Source organism: Cryptomeria japonica, chromosome 2 (genome assembly GCF_030272615.1).
Source record: "Cryptomeria japonica chromosome 2, Sugi_1.0, whole genome shotgun sequence".
Lineage (NCBI taxonomy): Eukaryota > Viridiplantae > Streptophyta > Pinopsida > Cupressales > Cupressaceae > Cryptomeria > Cryptomeria japonica.
The window spans coordinates 646,194,155-646,215,403 of NC_081406.1; the positions used below are offsets into that span (position 1 = coordinate 646,194,155).

The following is a 21,249-nucleotide window of genomic DNA, read 5'->3' on the forward strand; positions in this document are numbered from 1 at the left end:
TGTTAAGGTGATATCTTGTCATCACAAAATTGATGTGATTGACACTTTGTATCACCTGTTTAGGTGATACTTCATATCATGTGATTAGGTGATATGATTTCCTAGAAGGTTAGATTGTGTAAAGAATGCTAACTATCATTTGAATTGTGATGCTTGATATACTACTCTCATTTATCTTACCTAGCTAAGAGGGAGTGTTAATGGAAGATAGCTTCGGTAAGATAAATGATTGAATGAAAGATAAATGAAGTCTCTCATTCAATCATTTATCCTATCGATAAACTATCAACTTCAAGTTATTTTCATCTAATAATCATTCATCTTTGTATATTGAATTTACTTAGTCAATCAATATTAACAGCATGGTATATCGGTGATCACTTTCGGGTTAACTATGTATTCCGATTCACATCGGATGTGTTCCCAGAAAATAATAAATAATTATCAAGTGCTTTCGGGTGGCAAAGTATGCACCGCTTGGGATAGATAACATTTAGTTAATGATCGGTGTCAACTAACATAGACACCGATTCCCATCGGTTATTATATCACGCCAACCCCATCGTGAATACCGATTAACATATACACTATGTTACGTGAACCCCGATTAGTATCGGGCTGGCAATAAATTAAACACCGGTTGATAACATATACCAAAGGGTGTGATCAAGTAGTGTCTTGATCGGTCATGTCCATAAGACATGACCGATCAAGGCACTGCTTGATCCTCACCTCTTGTATATATGTATCATTTGATAGTTGTGAAGAGGATATTGAAATCGAAAAATACTCCTCTCACCTGTCAAACAAAGAAGATAGTCAGATTTATAATAAAGATAGAAAATTACATAGATATAGAGAATATAATTAAGAATACATCTTGCATATTGAATTGTAAATTGAACATCATTTACAGTTTGCACTTGTAATTGGACCTTTAGAACTCATTTTCAAGTTTTTTTTTAGTGCATTTTGGACCAATTTCGGGTTTTGGATGGTTGACCGCAGGTAGACTTTAAATGGGGAAAATGAATGAAGGTGTGAAATGAGTGGATGAAATGGTATGTACGGATGATGGAAATGAAAAGATTTTGGGAAGATCGTCTTCAAGAAAATGGGAAGAACTTTCAACATGTAATTCGGTTCTAAAAACCTGATTTTGAAAGAATGGGTATTTTTCATCGTTGCAACTTCATATTTCAACCAAAGATGGTTAAATTCTTTTAACCATAAGGGAAGAACAATTATTTTCATCCAACTTGCAATTGGGATTTAAAATTCCGAATACAAGTAAAGAGGGAAAATGGGGAAGAACAATGCAATCCACAAATTGCCTTGCAAGGGGAAAATCTCTCTCACAAAACCGATTTTTGGGGCAAAATAACCAACATATACACAAATTTACAACTAGAAAGGAAAAACAAGAAGACAAGAAAATGAAACAAGAAAAGAAAAGAAATCATACCTTGCTTCAAACTGAAATGCCTCTTCAAAAAGATGATCAATCTTTGAAAGAAGGGAGGAAAACTCTTAAATAGAGATTAACCGTATTCCAAAACCCTAGCCATGTTTTTATCAAACCGCCATGGGCAGCAAAACGCCTTCCAAAAGCATGAAGAATCGGTCAAATAATAACTTTACCCTCCATGCCTAGATGAAAGAAGCCAAAACGACTTAGGAGAGGTATGATTCGTGGCACTTGAATGAGGCAAATTGTGGCATTTTTCAAAAACGTTTTTGCTTTTAAAACCCCATAAAACCAGCGATAATGTCTTCCAAATGGCATGAAGAGAGTTGGAAAATGCATGAAAATAGCAAGGAATCCAAAACTCCTTCCTCCTAAGATTTCTCTACAAAAATCGGTGGAAATTGTCAACAAAATCCACCAATATTGCTGGTCGGATTTTTGGGAAAGAACAAGTTTAAAATTGCATGCAATAAGGAAAATCAGGTTTTATTTCCCATATAACAAGTTTTAATTGTTACTTTTTCCTCAACAAGGCAAAATCGGGTTTTAGAAATCCAATTACATGTTTAAAATCCTCCAAAATGCACTTTATAGAGAAAATCGGGTTTTCTGGGCAAAATAGCAAGTTTTAAATGTCACTTTATTTCAATTCTAGGCAAAATCGGGTTTTGGAGAGAGATGTGCAAGTTACATTTTACTTGTAAAGGGAAAATAAAATCCCTAAAACAAGTTTTAATAACTTAACACATGTAATAGGGGTTTAAAATCCCTATTACAAGCAAAAGACACTAAAATAGGGGTTTTAGAAAAGAATTACAAGTTAACCTGTATCCAAAAAATTCCTGTTACGACTTAAAAAACAAAAAGCATCAAGAGGGAAATAAAAAACAAGTTACAAGTTCTTTTTTTCAATAAAGTGCACTTGTAATTAGCCAAAAATTTCCCTACAAAGACCAAAACAAAGGAAATCATTAAAACTTGCAATTCAAGAAAAATTTTCCACCTGCAGTCAGGGAGAAAAAAACACGAAATTGAAGGAAAGACATAGCAAACGAACCCAAAATGCGATGAAATTTGAAACGTGGTTCGAGGATGGACTGAGGATTAATCCAGTCCAAGGATTAGGCGAAATTATGCCTCGGGAAGTATGCCATAGAGTAAAATTTTCATTTTTGTCAAATTTTTTATGTAATGGTCCTTCATTTATGAAAACAAAAATGAGGACAACACATTCCCACTAGACAAACTGACAAGGAAGGGCGAACCGTACATATGGGAATCGGCACAAGGGGAAGCATTCGAAGAACTCAAGAGGAGACCGGTGGCAGCACCCATTTTGGCCTATCCAAACTAGGACCGAGAATTCCACGTACACGTGGATACCTCGAACTATGCCATTGGGGCTACACTAGCGCAAGAAGGGGGACATGGGTTGGATCATCCCATCTATTTTGCCAGTCGGTTGATGTCGAAAGCCGAGAAGAACTATAGTACCATCAAGAGGGAAGCCCTTGGAATGGTCTATGCCGTACAAAAATTTCAACACTACTTGCTGGCGACACCCTTCACTTTCTATGTGGATCACCAGGCTTTGATGTACCTGGTAAACAAACCCATCATCCAAGGCAGGATAAGCAGGTGGCAACTGCTCCTTCAGGAGTTCACGTTCACAATAATTGTATGGCCAGGCAAGAGCCATGTCATTGCTAACCAGTTGTCCCGGATTAGGTCCGGAGAGCCACCAGAGGGGGTGAATGACAACTTTCCAGATGCTCACCTATTCAAGATCGCAGTACTGCCCCCATGGTATACGGCCATATCTCTCCACCTTCGTATTCCCCCAAGGTATGCCACCGGGAGAACGAAGAAAACTCATGTTGAGACGCCACACGTTTCAGTTTATTAATGGATTGTTGTATAAAATGGGACCCGACCAGGTGTTATGTCGGTGTGTGATGGAGGAAGAGGTGCCAAGCATTCTGAGGGAGGCACATGAGGGACCAGCGAGAGGCCATATAGGACCAAACACTACGGCAAGAAAGGTGTTGCTAGCAGAGCCTGTGGTGGCCCACATTGTATAACGATGCGAGAGAATGGGTAGTAGGTTGTGATACGTGTCAGAGAGCGGGGAAGGTGCTGAAGAGGGATTTCATGCCCCTCAACCCTTCACATGCTTAGGAACTATTTGAGTGCTGGGGGTTGGATTTTATCGGGCCACTCAAGGCCAATCGCGCCAGGAGGTGTCGCTACGTTGTGATAGCCACAAAATATTTAATCAAGTGGGTTGAAACGCGGGCCCTTTCTGACAACTCGGCCATAAGTACAGCAAGATTCATTTATGAGCAAATCATTACACAGTATGGTATCCCTATGCAATTGACCAGCAACAGGGGTGGACATTTTGTGAACCACGTCATCAAACTCCTCACTACTGAATTTAAAATTTTTCATTATTTGTCCAACCCCTATTATCCGCGAGCCAATGGGCAGGCTGAGGCTACCAATAAGATTCTCGTGGGGGTAATTTACAAGTCTTGTGGTGTCGAGGGAGATGACTGGGAAGAAAAATTACCTTCGGTCTTGTGGGCCTACCGCACAACCTACAAGGTGACCACTGGCCAGACTCCGTTCCAACTCATGTACAGGCAGGAAGCTGTCGTGCCAGCGGAATTCATGGTGCCTGTAAAGCGGAAAATCGGTCGAACCCTAGTTGCTCTCCCCTCTTCCAACTCCGAGGAGAGAGAAGGGAGGTCGCTAGGGTTGATGGTTTTCACTTGGGAGACTTTACATTCAAAAGAGGGGTTGAAACCCACAAGATCCAATCCCACACAATGCAAGATTGGATGCTAAATGAGTTTCAAGGGTTAAGACAGCAAGGCTACCCTCTTTTGTAAAGAATGTTGATAAAAGAATTAAGCTAGGAATGCATAGAAAGTGAGAAAGATTCGCTTATAAACTGAGATAGGGATATAGGATGAAGCTGCGGACCTGGAATTGGCAGTAAAATGTCGATACGGCGCTGTCCTGCAAATTTGAGCGAAAGTTGACGGGACGATGGCGCCCGGCGTGCACACGGTCCTCCGAAAAATCCGCGAAATGAAGGGGGATCTGTTCGTCTCTGCACAAGGATTCCAGATCTTCAATTTCAGCCGCGTACCTGCAACCTACACACAGAAAAGCGAAGACGATTGGGGGGTTAGGGATTAGGGGTTTGCCTTTAGGTCAAACCCCGGTTTTGGAATTAACCAAGAAATGAGAAATGCTGTAAATGTAAATGTCTGTAATGTAAAACAAGTACTAATACCTTGTTGTAAGGATGTTTGTATCCTTATGTGCGAAGGTATAGATGTTGTTGTTTGTTGTATGTTGTAGTAGTATGTAGTAAGTGATCTCCTCTTCAATGGTTGAATCCTTGTCTTGAATGCAACACTTAGCCTTGAATGGAGACTTGGAATGATCAATTGCTTGAAGGAATGCTTGAATGCTTGAATGCTTGAGTATCGTTTCCACACATGTTCATCCTCTCCCCAAAATGAGAGAGAAAATGTAGTTTATATACTTGTCAATTAGGGCTGATAGGCTGATTTTCCCGACCTTAGGCCGACCAGGAAAGATAATTTCCAATTTGCAAACAAAAAGACCCGAAGTCCCATAGGAGACCGGGCCCAAAATAGGGTCAGGGACCAGGGCGCTGGGCGCTGGGCGCTCTGGTCCCACCTCCCGGGACAGCAGGGTGCAAAGGAGGTTCAGGCCAGGGTGCTTGAAAATGCAGTTTTTGGTGTCAGAAACAGGTTTCGGGGTCTCCATTCAGGTTCCGTGTTGCGTCGCCATCGTGAAGACCGAAATGCAGTCGAAATTGCAAGTGTCGCAATTTTAGGACGCTACAGTGCCAAGCCTTCGCATTGCAATCGAGAATAGACTGGGGGACATGGAGAGCCTAAGGGAGAGATTGTATGTCTTGAACAAGCTGGATGAGAAAAGAATGATGGCCCAGTGGGCTATGGAGGTAGCCCAACAAAGGAGGAAGCTATGGCACGACAAGCACTTGAAATGAATGAGGTTTTCTCCAGGACAACTAGTACTGAAATATAATGGGCGTAATGAGATTAAACCAGGCAAATTCAAGGTACGATGGTTAGGACCATATAAAGTCCGCGAGGTGGGAGAGAACGGGGCAATGAAATTGTGGACACTAGATGGACGGGAGATTGCAGGCAGCACCAATGGGTCGACACTTAACTATCTACAACTAAAGTTTGAAGGCGCAACTCATTGTTGGTTGAAAATTTTGTACACTTGGGAAAATATACAAAATTGTGGTTTCAACCATAGCGTGTGAGTAAAACTCTCCTAATTAAGGGAAGGCTCCCCTATCTAACTACAACTTTGAAAATAAAATAGGATGGGACAACAATCTTTCTTCTTCTTTCAAGATAGACAATATCCTTTTCTCTTCACAGAAAAGGATAGCGATTTGATATAAACAGCAGTGACCACTTTCAAAATGAAATGAGAAAAAGGAAATGAAGTTTGCTGAAAGCGCAAAGACTTCCGTCACTTCCTTCAAGACGGGACAGCAATATCAAGCTCAAAGATTTGATTATGTGAAGTCCTATCTACCCTTTTCTATACTAATGCTATAAAGAATAAATTATAACAGCTCATGGAATATCTTATTCTTTTCTACTTAAAACAATGGGAAGTAGTATAAGCTCAAAGACTTACAACTATTTCTCACAAAATCTACTCCTAAATTCTCCTAAGAACAAGTGAAAGCACAAAGACTTACAACTTCTCTCAACAAAATATTTATTTTAATCTATATTAACCTCAAATACTTGCAGCACAAAGACTGCAAATCAAATGCGATTAAGCTCTTTAAGAAACACTTGCAAGAAAGATAACATAGAACACAAACTCAAGTATGTAGCACAAAGACTCAAAGCTTGAGCAATTTTCTTTTATTTCTTTCAATTCTTGAATTTACACATGAAAGCTCAAAAACTTCTTTGCTGTAAATTTGGCAGAGTTTTTGCTTGCTTTCGAAAAGATAAAAATTACAATACACCCCTCAAGTATTTATAGAAGAGGAGTCTTGAGAAAAAGGTGGGAGGATACTAATTAACTTGAGAGATTCTCTCAACCACCAAGACTTATTCAATAACTAACTAAGACTTATTCCAATTACAGTCCTAATTGAACACAACTTGTAGTTGCTTTACATGTAATTACAAAAGTGCAAGTAATGAGTTAACTTGCATTTTACAAAAAGACTTTTACATGTAACTTGTCAAAAGAAAAACTACAACTAAAGATTACAAATGTGGAAAAATACAACTAAGTGTTGAAAAACACTTAAGCTGTAGCACGTGAAGACACGAATCCTTCAAACTTCTGGATGATCATTTGTAGTTCATCTAGATCCGGTTCATGGGTGTTCTTGGCAACAACCATGGTCTTCACAATAGTATCATGACATCAGAGGAGCGCAGAGTTGTTTTTATCCAAGATGGACTGGATTTCATGCAAAAAGATTTGGTGTTTCATCAACATTTGAATTGAAGCGGCCAAAAATTGTTCGCTCCTCCATTCATTATGAATCCTCATCTGTAAATCAGCAAGAACTTCTTCTTCTGGAATCAGCTCTCCATCCTGACTTAATATGTTGCAAGAGGCCTTTTCACAATGAGAGACAATATCTCGAAAAACTTCACCCCATAATCTCATTGTATCACCAATCTCCTCAATGAGGGATTTAAGAACAAGGCCCTTATTTTCCAGAAGCTCTTCAAATTCCAAGTACATGACCTTGGAAGAGATGATGGCATGCTCCTATAGAACACTCAACTATTGTTGAGGCATGGTATGCCAGATTGTCAAACTATCTTCGACACTTTCCAGATTCTTTTTGAAAGTATCAGAGGTCTGACCAATTTCTCTTCAATGGTTTCCAACTTAGACATTGTCTGAAAAATGTCTTTCATCACTTGTGCACATAGATCATGAAGCTGATCAACCCAGGAATCCAATGCTTGTACCTTCTGAGCAGCCCTTTCCACTCCACGAATTGATTCTTGGGAACCGGAAGAACCTATGGAGTTACTCCCTTCAGCAGTAGGTTTTGTGATTTTATGAACAACTGCCATAAGTTGTCGGTTTTCCTCTTCTAGCTTGTTTTTCTTTGCTAGAAGTTCATCACACCGCTGTACCAGTGAAGCTACAGAAAACTGAGCATCATGTTTAATCACCTCATGTGTTTGCTTACCCAATTCTATCCTTGTAACTTTGTAATCAGTAGCTGACATTTCTTCAAGTGGCTTATCTGCAATGGGTTCAACAATTTCAGCTACCTTCATCTTGTTACTGTCAACAGTTACTCTGGAGATAGTCTTGGCCTTTTTAGCAACCTTGGATCTAGACTGTTTAAGTTGCTGATAATCAAAGGCATCAAGTGAGATTTCTTGCTTCTTCTTTTTTGGAGTAAAAGAACTAAGCCATGGAGGTAAAGCCATCAACTCTCCTTCTGTTGCAGCTGTAGGCAAAGGAGAAGCAGTTTCTGTTTGAATAACCGTGGTCATCCTGGGAGGAATATTTGTTTGGATGGCGACCACGGTTTGCTCAATAACCAATAGGCATGAAGATTGCCTCATGAATTCTTCAAAACCAGAAGTGGAGGTATCAATTTCTAATAGCTGGATACAAGCAGGAGTATCTTCAGGGACTTCCTACACATTCTCTTGTTGATGATCAGGAGGTGGCTCATATGCCGAAATAGGAATGGCATTCTGAGGAGATTCATCCACAAGCAAGTCAAGAGGAGAAAGGGGTGTCTCAATGGAAACTGGGGGAATAATCTCATGAGGCGAGTCCAATGTTGGAGACTTGGGAGCATCATTAGATTGCTGCCCTTCTTCTGGATTGTCTAGATCGATCACCTGAACATGAAACCGTGACTTTTCTTTCCCACGAACTGTCGCCTCCTCAAGAGGAAGCACTACTGCCCGACTAACTCGCAATTTGATCCTTGTACCCGAAGACGATGCACCTTCCTTGTTGTCAACCTGAATCTCAGACTTACGTCCAAGAGGCCCCATAGAATCATCTTGTTTTCCATTCTTGATTTTTATGAGTCTAACAGCATTACTTTTCAGCCAAGTGTTGGTGTTAGCCAAGAGAGGCTGAAATCTCTCAAGAATGGATATGCACTCCTTGTGTGACCATTGGATTAAAGGAAGTGGAGCTTCCTCAACCCTTCGTGAAATATATTCAGGATCAAGTACGTGCCCATCGTAAATCATCCCTTGTGGAATATACACCAAATTCAAATCAACAACTTGCTCAATAGTGAGCCTGCAGTAATCCATCTTCAAAACCTCGACCTCTGTACGGAGATCTACCCAGATATCCTCAATGTGATGCACGTGCACGAAGGATTTTTGGATCTTCTCCTTCATACCTGTAATGTCCCAACTTCGCAAATCTAAGAAAACAAGTAAACAATGAATTTTAATGATTGATTAATTCATCTAGGGCATAATTAGTCAAAAATTCATTTGAGTTCATTTGTTATCAATAAGTCAATTCCATATTTAATTCCTAGTGGGATCAAGAGGATAAGCTACCTTAGGATGCCCGTAGCGCTTATCAGGCCCAAGGGCGGTACACTCCCCCTTGGCCCTACTGCCAGAAGCCCTTTGTCAACTGCAGTGGGTGGCCTACCTGGCAGAGGCCTAGTTCCTGCTATCCTTGTTGCCTAATTCCTCATCTACCCCACTAGGTTTGGATATGCAATTGCTTTATTCATAATTTTGGTAGTAACGCATGTCCTACCTATTAATCCTTAATTGCATAATGTTGTTTATTCCTTAATCAGGAGTTGTAGTTTATTAATTAATTTATTTATTAACTTATTTATTAACTTGTTTATTCATGAGAATTTATTCATATTGCACAATCCTATACATATATATATATATATATACATATATATATATATACTTACTTTGACCTTTATTATATTAACTTCTAACATTTGTATACCATTCATTTACTATATATTGAATTAATGAAACTATATACATTTATTTAGTATTTAACTTCCTATCCTTTCTGCCTGAGTTTCCTTTTATTTATTAACTTCTACTGCAAAATGAATACTTAGCGGGTCATAGTTCTTACCTGGATTTCCTGCGCTAAATCCTCGTCACTCTCTCCCGTGCCCTTCCTCCTTTCCGGCCCGCATCCTTATACCCGTGGGGGGAGGCGCTTGGAGTGGATACCTCCACGGGTGTGACTGCTTGGTGAGCGGTGGTGACTGCTCCCTGTTCCAGACGCTACCCTCGTGGACGCCCTTGTTAATAGATGCCGTTTTATGATGCGTTCTTTCTTTAGCGTGGGTTTAATCACAAACTTGTTTAATGAAATCGCTTTAAGATTATGTGCGATAGAATATCGTATGGTGCTTTTTTAAGAGATTATTTGCATAATACTTTATAAAGTATTTCTTGGGGGGATTGAACTTTAATATCGTAGTTTTTGTTTTGTCTAATTATATATTATATAATGTTATATTAATATGATAATTTATTTTCGTTTGCACTGTATGATTGTTATATTAAATTATGTGTTAATATATTATGATAAAGCTTTATTTAATATTTAACATTAATTAATTAAAAATAGATATATTAAAAATAAGGAGTTATCATTAAGTTACAATAGTATTGAAAAATGGAAATGTTTTATTACAAAAATGTGGGATCATGACAGTCCTCCCCACTCAAAATTGCTTGTCCTCAAGCAATCTGGGGTTAAGATGATTAATGGTCTCATCTCCCTCCCATGTGGCATCTTCCCTAGGAAGGTTCTTCCATTTGACTAAGTATTCTGTTATGGTCCTCCTTCTTAATTCTCTTTCTCGCTTATCAAGGATGAGCTCAGGTTCTAAAATCAACTTCCCCTCATTATCAATTGGTGGTAGCTCAGTACAAGGCGAAATGTGTAGTCCCAAAACCTTTTTTAGTCGGGATACATGAAATACATTGTGTATTTTACTGTGATCTGGTAGCTCCAATTCATAGGCCACTTCACCTATCCTTCTCAAAATTTTATAAGGACCATAGAATCGTGGTTTCAATTTCTCAGCTCCACTAATTTTAATGGATGACTGCTTATAAGGTTGGAGTCTTAAAAATACCAAGTCTCCTACTTCAAAAGATCTCTCAATTCTTTTTTTGTCCGCATACAGTTTCTGTTGGTTTTGTGCTTGGTGAAGATTATCTTTAAGGGCATTTATGATATCTGTGTTTTGCTGGAGGAAATCCTTTGCACCTGGTACATGACTTTCTGAGCGGATGAGATCCCCAAAGGATGTTGCTTCGTACCCATAGAGAGCCTTAAAGGGACTCATTCGAATTGACATGTGATGGGTTGTGTTGTAACAATACTCTCCAAGATGCAGCCATTTTACCCAAGCATTCTGCTGACCTGAAACATAATTCCGTAGATAACCTTCTATCCATTTGTTTACGATTTCCGTTTGCCCATCGGTCTGTGGATGATAACTGGTACTTGGTGTTAACTCTATCCCTGCTAGTTTGAATAGTTCTTGCCAAAATATGCTAAGAAATCGTCTATCTCTGTCACTTACAATATTCTTGGGTAAACCATGTAACTTAAAGATTTCCTTAAAGAAGATGTCGGCTACATGTGAGGCTCCGAAACTTGAAGGAATGGCCATAAAATGGGCATACTTCATTAATCTATCTACTACTACAAAGATGCAATCTTTATTCTGTACCTTTGGGAGTCCTGTTATGAAGTCCATTGATATACTTTCCCACTTCTGATTTGGGATGGGTAGTGGTTGGAGTAACCCTGAAGGGAAAGTGTGTTCTTCTTTATTTCTTTGACACACCATGCATTCTTGGGTGTGCCTCAATACATCTTCCTTCAGCCCCTTCCATGAAAATCTTTCTCTGATCTGCTTGTAGGTCTTATAATACCCTTGATGACCTGCTAAAGGAATGTCATGATAAGTCCTCATAATGTCTTCTTTCATTTTTGATCCTGATGGAACATAGATTCTGTTTTTGTAGAGGATGAGGTCATCAATTACCCGATAGTTTTCATCTGTTTCTTTCCCATCTAGAATGTTGCTAGAGAATTTGTCTTTGGCATATTCAGTACTTAAAGCTGCCTTCCAATCTATAGATAGGACTAATAAAGACCCCAAGTAGGGTTTCCTTGAGAGGGCATCTGCCACAACATTATATTTCCCTTTCATATATTCTATGTCGAAATTATATGCCTGCAGTTTACTCACCCATTTCTGTTGTCTATCATTCAAATCTTTTTGATTGAGAAAGAACTTCAAGCTGTTATGATCAGTTTTAACTATAAACTTCCCACATATCAGGTATTGTCTGAACTTCTCTAATGCATGCATAATAGCTAGCATTTCTTTATCATAAACTGAATAGGTTCTTTCTGTGTCTCTAAGTTTCCTGCTTTCAAAGGCTATGGGATGTTTCTTTTGCATTAAGACAGCTCCAATGCCTTCTCTTGAGGCATCACAACAAAGCTCAAAAGGTGCTGAAAAATCCGGAATTGCTAAGACCGGGCAAGAGCTCATTACCTCCTTAAGTTTTTCAAATGCGGATTTGGCTTCTTCTGACCATAAGAATGCTCCCTTCTTAGTTAAATTTGTTAAGGGGGAAGTTAGTTTTGAAAATCCTTTAACAAATCTTCTATAGTATCTGCATAAACCTAGGAAACCTCTGAGATGAGTGAGGGTTCGGGGCTGTGGCCAATTTTTGATGGCTTCAATTTTTTCTTCATCCACCTTAACTCCATGGGTGCTGATCTTATGACCAAGATACAAAATTTCTTCCATCCCAAACTCACATTTTGACATTTTGGCAAAAAGAGAATGTTGTTCAAGTAGGCCCAAAATTTCATCTATATGTCTCAAGTGTGCTTCCCAAGTTTTGCTGTAAATCAATATATCATCAAAGAATACTAACAGGAACTTTCTTAATTGTCCCCTGAAGATGTGGTTCATGCATGACTAGAAAGTGGCAGGGGCATTTGTAAGGCCGAATGGAAGGACCAAAAACTCAAAGTAGCCATAGTGGCATCGGAAAGCTGTTTTGGGAACATCTTCCTTCCTCAATCTTATTTGATGGTATCCTGATCTCAAATCTATTTTTAAAAAGTATACTGCTCCATGTAATTCATCTATAAGTTCGTCCACCCTAGGGATAGGGTATCGGTTCTTTATAGTCTTCTTATTGAGTGCCCTATAATCAATGCACATCCGCATGGTCCCATCCTTCTTTTTTACCAGTACAACAGAGGAGGCGAAAGGACTGGACCTAGGTTGAATGTGCCCCATTTCTAGAAGTTCTTTGATAGCTTTCTCAATGTCTTCCTTATAGCCCCTTGGATGGCGATAAGGGGTGGTGATTACTAGTTTTGCACCTTCTTCAAGTTCAATAGTGTGTTCAAACCCTCTCTTGGGTGGCAGTCCTTTTGGGATGTCTTCAAACACCCTTTTATGTTTTCTAATAATGGGTTTAATATCAACATGAATGGCTTCCTCTTGTTTTGAATTTTGGTCTAGTATCATGCATTGGGCAGCCCACTCTCCTTGACTATGTCTAAAAATCCTTTCCATTCTTTTGGAGGTTACCATTCTGGTTGTGCCATCATGCAACCCTTTGATTAACACTTCCTGCCCATTTTGAGTGAAACATAGTTCCAATTTGGGGTGATCGAGATAGAATCTTCCCAAGGAATGTATCCAAGGAATTCCTAGGATTACATCTGAATCCCCTAACTCGACCACATAGAAATCTTCTTTGGTAGGGTATTTCCCTAATGTTATGCTTAATTGAAGGATTTTTTGGTTACATGAGGAAGTGGATCCATCGGCAAGGGCTACTTGGAAACCCTTAAACTCTTGTGTTGTTAGCTTCAATCTCTTAACTAAGCTTTTATCAATAAAGTTGTGGGTAGCCCCGCTATCCAGTAGTGCAATTACCCTCTGTCCTTTGATCGCACTTTTGATTCTAAAGGGATGGTGTTTTGAGGCTACGGAAATTGCTGCTAATGATACTTGCACCTCTTCGGTAATTTTTTCTCTTTTGCTTGGGGGTTCATTGAGTTCTTCTTCTTCATCACTAGATAAGGCTTCCAAGTTATGGGCTTGGCTCTTCCTCCCACATATGTGAACCGGTTGCCACCTTTCTTTGCACTTAAAACAGAGATTTTTTTTCTTGAGCATATCTCTTTCATTTCCCTCTTTGCAACTGTGACCATATTCCCATTTCTCATGACAATGGTAACATACGTTCTTTCTCTTAAGCTCTTCTCTTTCTTTAAAGGTGTTTCCCTTCCTAGGCCATTCTTTAGTATGTGTATTTTTAGTGAATGTTTTGGAGGGTTTCTCCCAAGTTGAAGTGTCTTCTAGGCCCAAAGCTTTATCTATGGCATCGTCTAGGGTAGGGGGTTTTAATGCTCTCATCAATCCTTTAATGGAGTCTTTGAGTCCCTCCACAAAAAGATAGGTGAGCCTGTCCTCATCCACCCCTGAGACCCTTCCAGAAATTTTTTGAAATTCAGTGATGTATTCTTCCACTGTTCCCCTTTGTCTTAAGAGGGTTAATTCTTTGAAATCTTTTTGTGGGTGTTTCCTCTCAAATCTCTTAATGAGTTTTTGGGTGAACTCATCATATGTTGTTATACCATCATGACCTTGTGTGAGGGTGCCATGATACCACCACTCATGGGCTAAACCTTCTAGGTGTAAAATGGCAAATTGGACTGCATCATCTTCTGTCATGGGGCTGAGATTTAAATATGTATTTAGTTTTTGTATCCATGCTTGAGCTGATATTTTTCCGAAGCCATCAAAGTTAGGTATTGATAGTTTATTTACTTTGTGTTTTAGATCCCTGCTGAATGGTTTTCTCCTAGGGGTCTCATTTTTCTTTGCTTCACAAAACTCCCTAAAAGATACAACTTCTCTTACTTCTGGCCCTAATCTAGCATAGGCCATGGCCATTTCTTCTGTGTTATTCATGGAGGAGTTATTTGTTTCTTCCCTATTATTTCCCTCTCTAGGTAGGAAATTGGGTTTTTGTATCCTGGAGCTGGAAGATGTGTTATGAGTGTTTTCAAAATGATTAGAGTTTTCTTCTCTGCCATTGGAATGATTTCTAAGAGTGTTCATGGTGGTATTCATATCTTGTAAGGCTTGAAGCAAAGCCTGACTTGTTTTTTCATTTTGCTCTATTAGAGCTTGAGTTTTTCTATCATTGTTTTCCATGAATGTTTTAAGTTCATTTTCCAATGGTTCACCCATGTGGTTACTACTTCCTCTGGTTCTCCTTTGATAAGTTTGCATTAACAACCCTTAACAGGATGGCAGAATCAAGCTCTGATACCAATTGTAATGTCCCAACTTCGCAAATCTAAGAAAACACATAAACAATGAATTTTAATGATTGATTAATTCATCTAGGGCGTAATTAGTCAAAAATTCATTTGAGTTCATTTGTTATCAATAAGTCAATTCCATATTTAATTCCTAGTGGGATCAAGAGGATAAGCTACCTTAGGATGCCCGTAGCGCTTATCAGGCCCAAGGGCGGTACACTCCCCCTTGGCCCTACTGCCAGAAGCCCTTTGTCAACTGCAGTGGGTGGCCTACCTGGCAGAGGCCTAGTTCCTGCTATCCTTGTTGCCTAATTCCTCATCTACCCCACTAAGTTTGGATATGCAATTGCTTTATTCATAATTTTGGTAGTAACGCATATCCTACCTATTAATCCTTAATTGCATAATGTTGTTTATTCCTTAATCAGGAGTTGTAGTTTATTAATTAATTTATTTATTAACTTGTTTATTCATGAGAATTTATTCATATTGCACAATCCTATACATATATATATATATATATATATATATACTTACTTTGACCTTTATTATATTAACTTCTAACATTTGTATACCATTCATTTACTATATATTGAATTAATGAAACTATATACATTTATTTAGTATTTAACTTCCTATCCTTTCTGCCTGAGTTTCCTTTTATTTATTAACTTCTACTGCAAAATGAATACTTAGCGGGTCATAGTTCTTACCTGGATTTCCTGCGGTTATCCTGCGCTAAATCCTCGTCACTCTCTCCCGTGCCAATAAACCGAACTCCCAAAACCCTAGAATGGCGTGGAAGATGTTTGCAAATGCACAAGAATAGGGAAGAATCCCAAACGCCTCTCCTTCCTAAAAAATCTCCACAAAAATTTGCTTGAAATCTTCAACAAAAACGTTTCTCCTTGCTGGTCGGGTTTTTTGAAGGAAATAGCAAGTTCGAATTTGCATCTATTGTTGAAAACTGGTTTTTTTGGAGGAAATAACAAGTTTAAAATGCACTTTATCTCATTCCTAGGCAAAAGAGGGTTTTTTGGGCAACATGACAAGTTTTAAAATTGCACTTTTTCATCAACAAAGCAAAAATCGGGTTTTTAAAATGCAATTACATGTTTAAAATCCTCAAAAATGCACTTTATAGGCAAAATCAGGGTTTTTGAAACAAAAAGCAAGTTTAAAATGCACTTTATCTCATTTCTAGGCAAAATTGAGTTTTTGGAGAGAGATGTGCAAGTTTTAAAATCACTTGTAAAGGGAAAAAAAAATTCCTACAACAAATTATAATTCACTTGCACACATGTAATAGGGGTTTAAAATCCCTATTACAAGCAAAAACCATTAAAGTAGGGGTTTTAGAAAAGAATTACAAGTTCACTTGTAACTTAACCAAAAAATTCCTATTTTAATTGAAAAAGGCAAAAAGCATCAAGGAGGGAAATAAAAAGAAAATTACAAGTTTTTATTTTTCAATAAAGTGCACTTGTAATTAGCTAAAAATTTCCCTACAAAGACCAAAACAATGGAAATCATTAAAACTTGCACTTAAAAGAAAATTCTCCACCTGTAGTCAGAGAGAAAAAACCTGAAATTGAAGGAAAAACATAGCAAACGAATCCAGAATGCGACGAAATTCGAAGCGTAGTTCAAGGATGGACTAAGGATTAAGCCAGTCCAAGGATTAGTCGAAATTTTGCCTCGGGAAGCGTGCTATAGAGTAAAATTTTCATTTTTTCACAAAATTTCTATGTAATGGTCCTTCATTTTTGAAAACAAAAATGAGGACAACACTCATCATGCAACTCATCAAAATAACACGTCTAGTGTGAAGTGTCCAAAAAATGACTTTGTAAAGATTCGACCAAAACTTAATCTAAAAATCTCTAGTAGTTGAATAAAAAAATATCATTTGTAATCAGTATAATATAGTATATTTATGTAAAATATAACTTTATGCAACTTAAATGGACCAAATACCTATTAATAATCATAAATGTAAGTTATCTCTAACTTTTATATCCAAAACCAAAGGACCAATAGTTGAACACAAAAAATTATTTGTTGTTATAAAAACAACATATTATTATATAAAATACAACTTATATTGAACACAAAGGTACCAATTGTTGAACACTAAAACCTTTGGACAATGTCTCACATTTCATGGAAAAAAACAAGGTATTTATTGTGTTCACTTTTTATATTTGTGATAAGACAAATTATTAATATGAAATACTCCAATGCATATATATTGCTACCCCAATAGTTGTACACATAAGAATAATATTTTTTCACTATGATAACATTACTTGTTTAAATGAGCATCTTATTTTATAAATGACATACTTATAGTGGATGGCTATGATATTTTATTTGAAACAAAGAATGATTTATTTCACTTGTTAATGAATGTATTTATGCCTTTTTTATACAACATTTATAGGTTTTCGTGTTCAAGTTTTGGTTCATTTTGACCAACATTTGGTAATTTTTTATTTACATGTGGATTATTTATTTACAATATATGGTATAAATATGTGGCAAGACTGGATATTATAAGCACAAATGGGTGTACAACTACTGGTCCCCCTCCCCTATGTGCAGTTCACTCATCAGCAACCTTTAAACTTCCAAAGGGTGGGGACTTTACCTAGAACGAACCCTACTTCATCCCCATTGCACCACGTGAGTGTTTCCCAGGGAATGGAGGCTGGATCCACAGTGGTGGTTCAAAATGGCAGAGAAAGAAATCTGCCCGATCTGCACAGAAGTGGTAAGTGTTAATTTAATCCTGGGTGGCCATCTTCTTTATTCATGAGTGGAAGGTTCATGATAAATGTTAACCCAAGACCCCCCCCCCAAAAAAAGGCCCTTTCTAAGAGAAAAAGGTAGCCATCTAGGTTAGCCTAGGTAGGCGTTTAAGGCTCAAGGCATCTCTTCGGAATTCTGAATGGGATTCAGGTTAGTCTAAAGTAATAACACAATAGATCATAAATTGTTCTTTCCAAAGAATATTTTAAGGGAGCAGAAATTTCTACCAAAATCAATTTGAACAATGCCTCGTGATGAGAGATCGAGACTTGAAAGGACCATCGACTGAACTTTATCACAAATTTTACACTTTGGAACTTCAGAAAAGGGGTAAAGAACAAGAACTAACTAGAATAATGAGAAAAAATTGTGGTTTCCTTTAACAAGACCACCATAGGGAAATTAATCCTTGACAAAATTATACCTCACACAAGAAGTCATATATCATAGGTTGTCTTTGGTGTTCTACAATAATGATCTGCTTCTCTCAAAGTGCAATTTCAACTGTACAAATTGGAAATTTCAGTTAAATGAGGTAAACAGTTGTAATCCTAGAATTTAGAATACAATGTTTCAATGAGTGAAAGTGATAGTTGAATGCTGAAAAATGTACTTGCCAAAAATTGTTGTTTGTGCTAGACATATCCTCAACAAAAATCGTACTTCCAGGCCAAGTGAAACGATACTGTTATGTCATTGGCATTCTAGGTTTAGGTTGGCTTACAGGGACAGCTATAGTGCAAGGTGAAAGGTTATGTATGCATTGTTAACTTAGAAGGGGCATGCTGCACCCTCATGGTTTAGCTCAAACAAATGCTTGTTATTGCTCAGCTTAGAACTAATTCTCATCAACTCCATTGTAAGACTGGGTGTTGGAAAAGGCCAAAAGAGGCTTGGGAAGAAAGAGTATGCACTTTTTGCACCTCCGGGAAAGTGGAAACTGAAAAGCATTTTATTTTAGAGTGTGATGCCTTCAAGGGCAGCAGGGATAAGTTTGTTAATATCTTAACCGCTAGCTTGTGGTATAATTTAGTCAGTGAGGAGTATGATGAGAAGTTGGGGGTGCTCATCATCAACTTGCATATGAAAAGAATTAATTTGCAGAAGTTGGTTTGATTGGGCAGGCTGTCCCATAGGCTATCCTTAGCCTCATGGACGTTGAAATTGTCTTCTTCTTCTTCTATATCATCAGGAAGGACGTTGAAATTGTCTTCTTCTTCTTCTATATCATCAGGAAGTACTGTAAATATAATTAAAAATGGATTCTTTCTTTTATCTCTAGTGGACCTTTTAAGACACACATTAAGAACCTCATAGAAACTGCTTGATCAATTCGATTGAATCCTGACCACCTTCTAGGGTAAAACCTTAAAACACTTATCATTCTATAATTGCAGCTGGCAACTCAGACACTCTATTAGATGAAGGCAAGCAAGAAGACTACTTTTTTGGCCCTTAGATGAAAATGCATTAAGAGTGGAAGAATCATGGTGGAAGCTTTGGCAAGGCACCTGAGAGGTACAAATAGGCCGATTTGCAGCTAAATGCCCTATAGGTGACTGTGAAATGCTCCAGGGATCCAATCAAGACATAGAATGTACAAGGCCCTTTCAAGCCCATGAAGTGAACACAAAGGGATCCAAGACCTAGATTGTTATCGTATTGTGCTAGTTATAAACTTATAAGCTATTTTGGGTACAATGATATTGTTGTGTGCTCACTTAAGCCATTGAAAATTACTGTTTTGGATGTACGTGGTGAATAAGTAAGCTTTGACTGTTGACAGAATGATGAGCTATATAATTCCACATCAGGGTAAGCATAGGTTGTGCCACAGCAATTTGACTTAAATTAGTGCATGTCCTTTCATTGTTTTTTTGGGGGTCTATCAGAAAAAGTATCCGCCCAACACTTTACAGCCTTACAGTAGAGCTTAGTGACAGCATATGATGCTATACCAGAAATTAACTGGTTGGTTATATTTTATCTAAAGCGTAAGAGTATTTTTACACAAGATGATTGTTTTTCTAAGTTTCTACCTTGGCAGAAGTCCATGTCCATTTTAATTCTTCAAAAAAATATAAATTATCCAATAATTTCATAGAACCTAAAAAAACTAATTGATACATAGATACAAAGTCCAATGAGCTCTACTGTTTGTTTTTTTGAGTTATTTGCTATACTCTTTAACATCTAAAATTTTATTCCTTCACAGATACTTGGATCCACAATACTTCATGAGGCGTCAACTGACACCATCAAGTGACGTGTACAGCTTTGGTGTAGTTTTACTTGTTCTAATTTCAGGACAAAAAGCCATAGATCATACTCGCCTGGATGAGTTTAATCTTGTGGAATGGGTACTAGCAATGTCCTTAACTCACAACTCACAAGTTAAAAGCTATTATGATCTAATTTATACCCGTCAAAGATAAAATCATGCATCCTATTCCTGTATATGTTATCCAATTTGGTTACACGGGCCCTTTACTGTGGCCAGTAATATCTACAGTTCCTTTAATTCAATTTCATGAATCTTATTGCATGTCAGGTGAATATCAAGTTTGAGGAGGGTGATATTGATTCAATTGTGGACCCAAATCTCAAGGAGGATTACAACGTAGAGGATGTGAGAACTGTGACAGAGTTGGCTCTTAAGTGTTCTGCATTTGAGAGGTCTGGACGTCCAACAATGAAAGTAAGTAGGGGCAGAATTTAGTTTGATGTTTATTTTGGAATAAATTGCATGACAATGTATAACTTCGATTTGTGTTGTATGCCCAGGAAGTTCTATCTGTGCTCGAGCCTTTGCTAAAGAAAGAGGCTTCCCCACAAAGCATCGGTTCCCCTTTTTTCGACTACAACGATGACTCTACAGAAGTCTTTCCTTCCCCACTTCGTCATTCTTTGAGTGGTAAAGTCCAAAACGGAAAAGAGCATATTCCAGCTACCTACAGGAGCTTATCAACAAACACATTGTCTGGTGTCACATTAAGTCCACTACTCATTTCCAAGTTAATCTAGGAACCAAATGTTATAATTTTGCATTCCCTCTAGCCTTTTCTGGCACACACCATCCCATGAGCTTCCATTCACCGCATTTGTGGTTTTTGTTTCTTGGCATGTGACGACAATGTCACGAGCTTTGTGTCAAATGTAAATTGAAATCATGTAACACTAGTTCTGTACATTCTAAAAGAACTTGGTAAGTTGATATCAATTGACATATAGACCCAAGCTATATGTGATTAACTTGTAAATACAAAGTCTCATCAATTTTTGAAACTCTTGAAATATTCTGTGTTTACTGAAGATAGTTTCCTTAAGAAGCTCTCATTATATTACCAATTTGCAATCAAACAGTACCATAAATTTTTCATCTTAATAGAAAATTTGAATGAATTTATGAAAAAATAACCGTTTAATTTAACTTAATTTTCTTTTTATTAAAAAAATAGTAAAAGGTAAATGTTAATGCATTATATTATTTTGACTAAACCTATTCATAGAGTGCTCAAGAGTATGTTCAG

General features: G+C 37.9%; 1 protein-coding gene across 5 annotated transcripts in view; it reads left to right on the forward strand.

The window, feature by feature from the left end:
• Positions 1–21,015, forward strand: part of LOC131054819 (LRR receptor kinase BAK1) — a 199,366-nt gene extending 178,351 nt beyond the window's left edge. For all 5 annotated transcript variants that reach the window (XM_057989454.2, XM_057989459.2, XM_057989438.2 and 2 more), the window contains 3 exons: positions 19,935–20,079; positions 20,271–20,417; positions 20,504–21,015. In XM_057989454.2, the coding sequence (XP_057845437.2) occupies positions 19,935–20,079; positions 20,271–20,417; positions 20,504–20,743 (532 nt within the window). In that variant the 3' untranslated portion in view covers positions 20,744–21,015. The remainder of the gene's footprint in view (positions 1–19,934; positions 20,080–20,270; positions 20,418–20,503) is intronic.
• Positions 21,016–21,249: the final 234 nt, after the last annotated feature.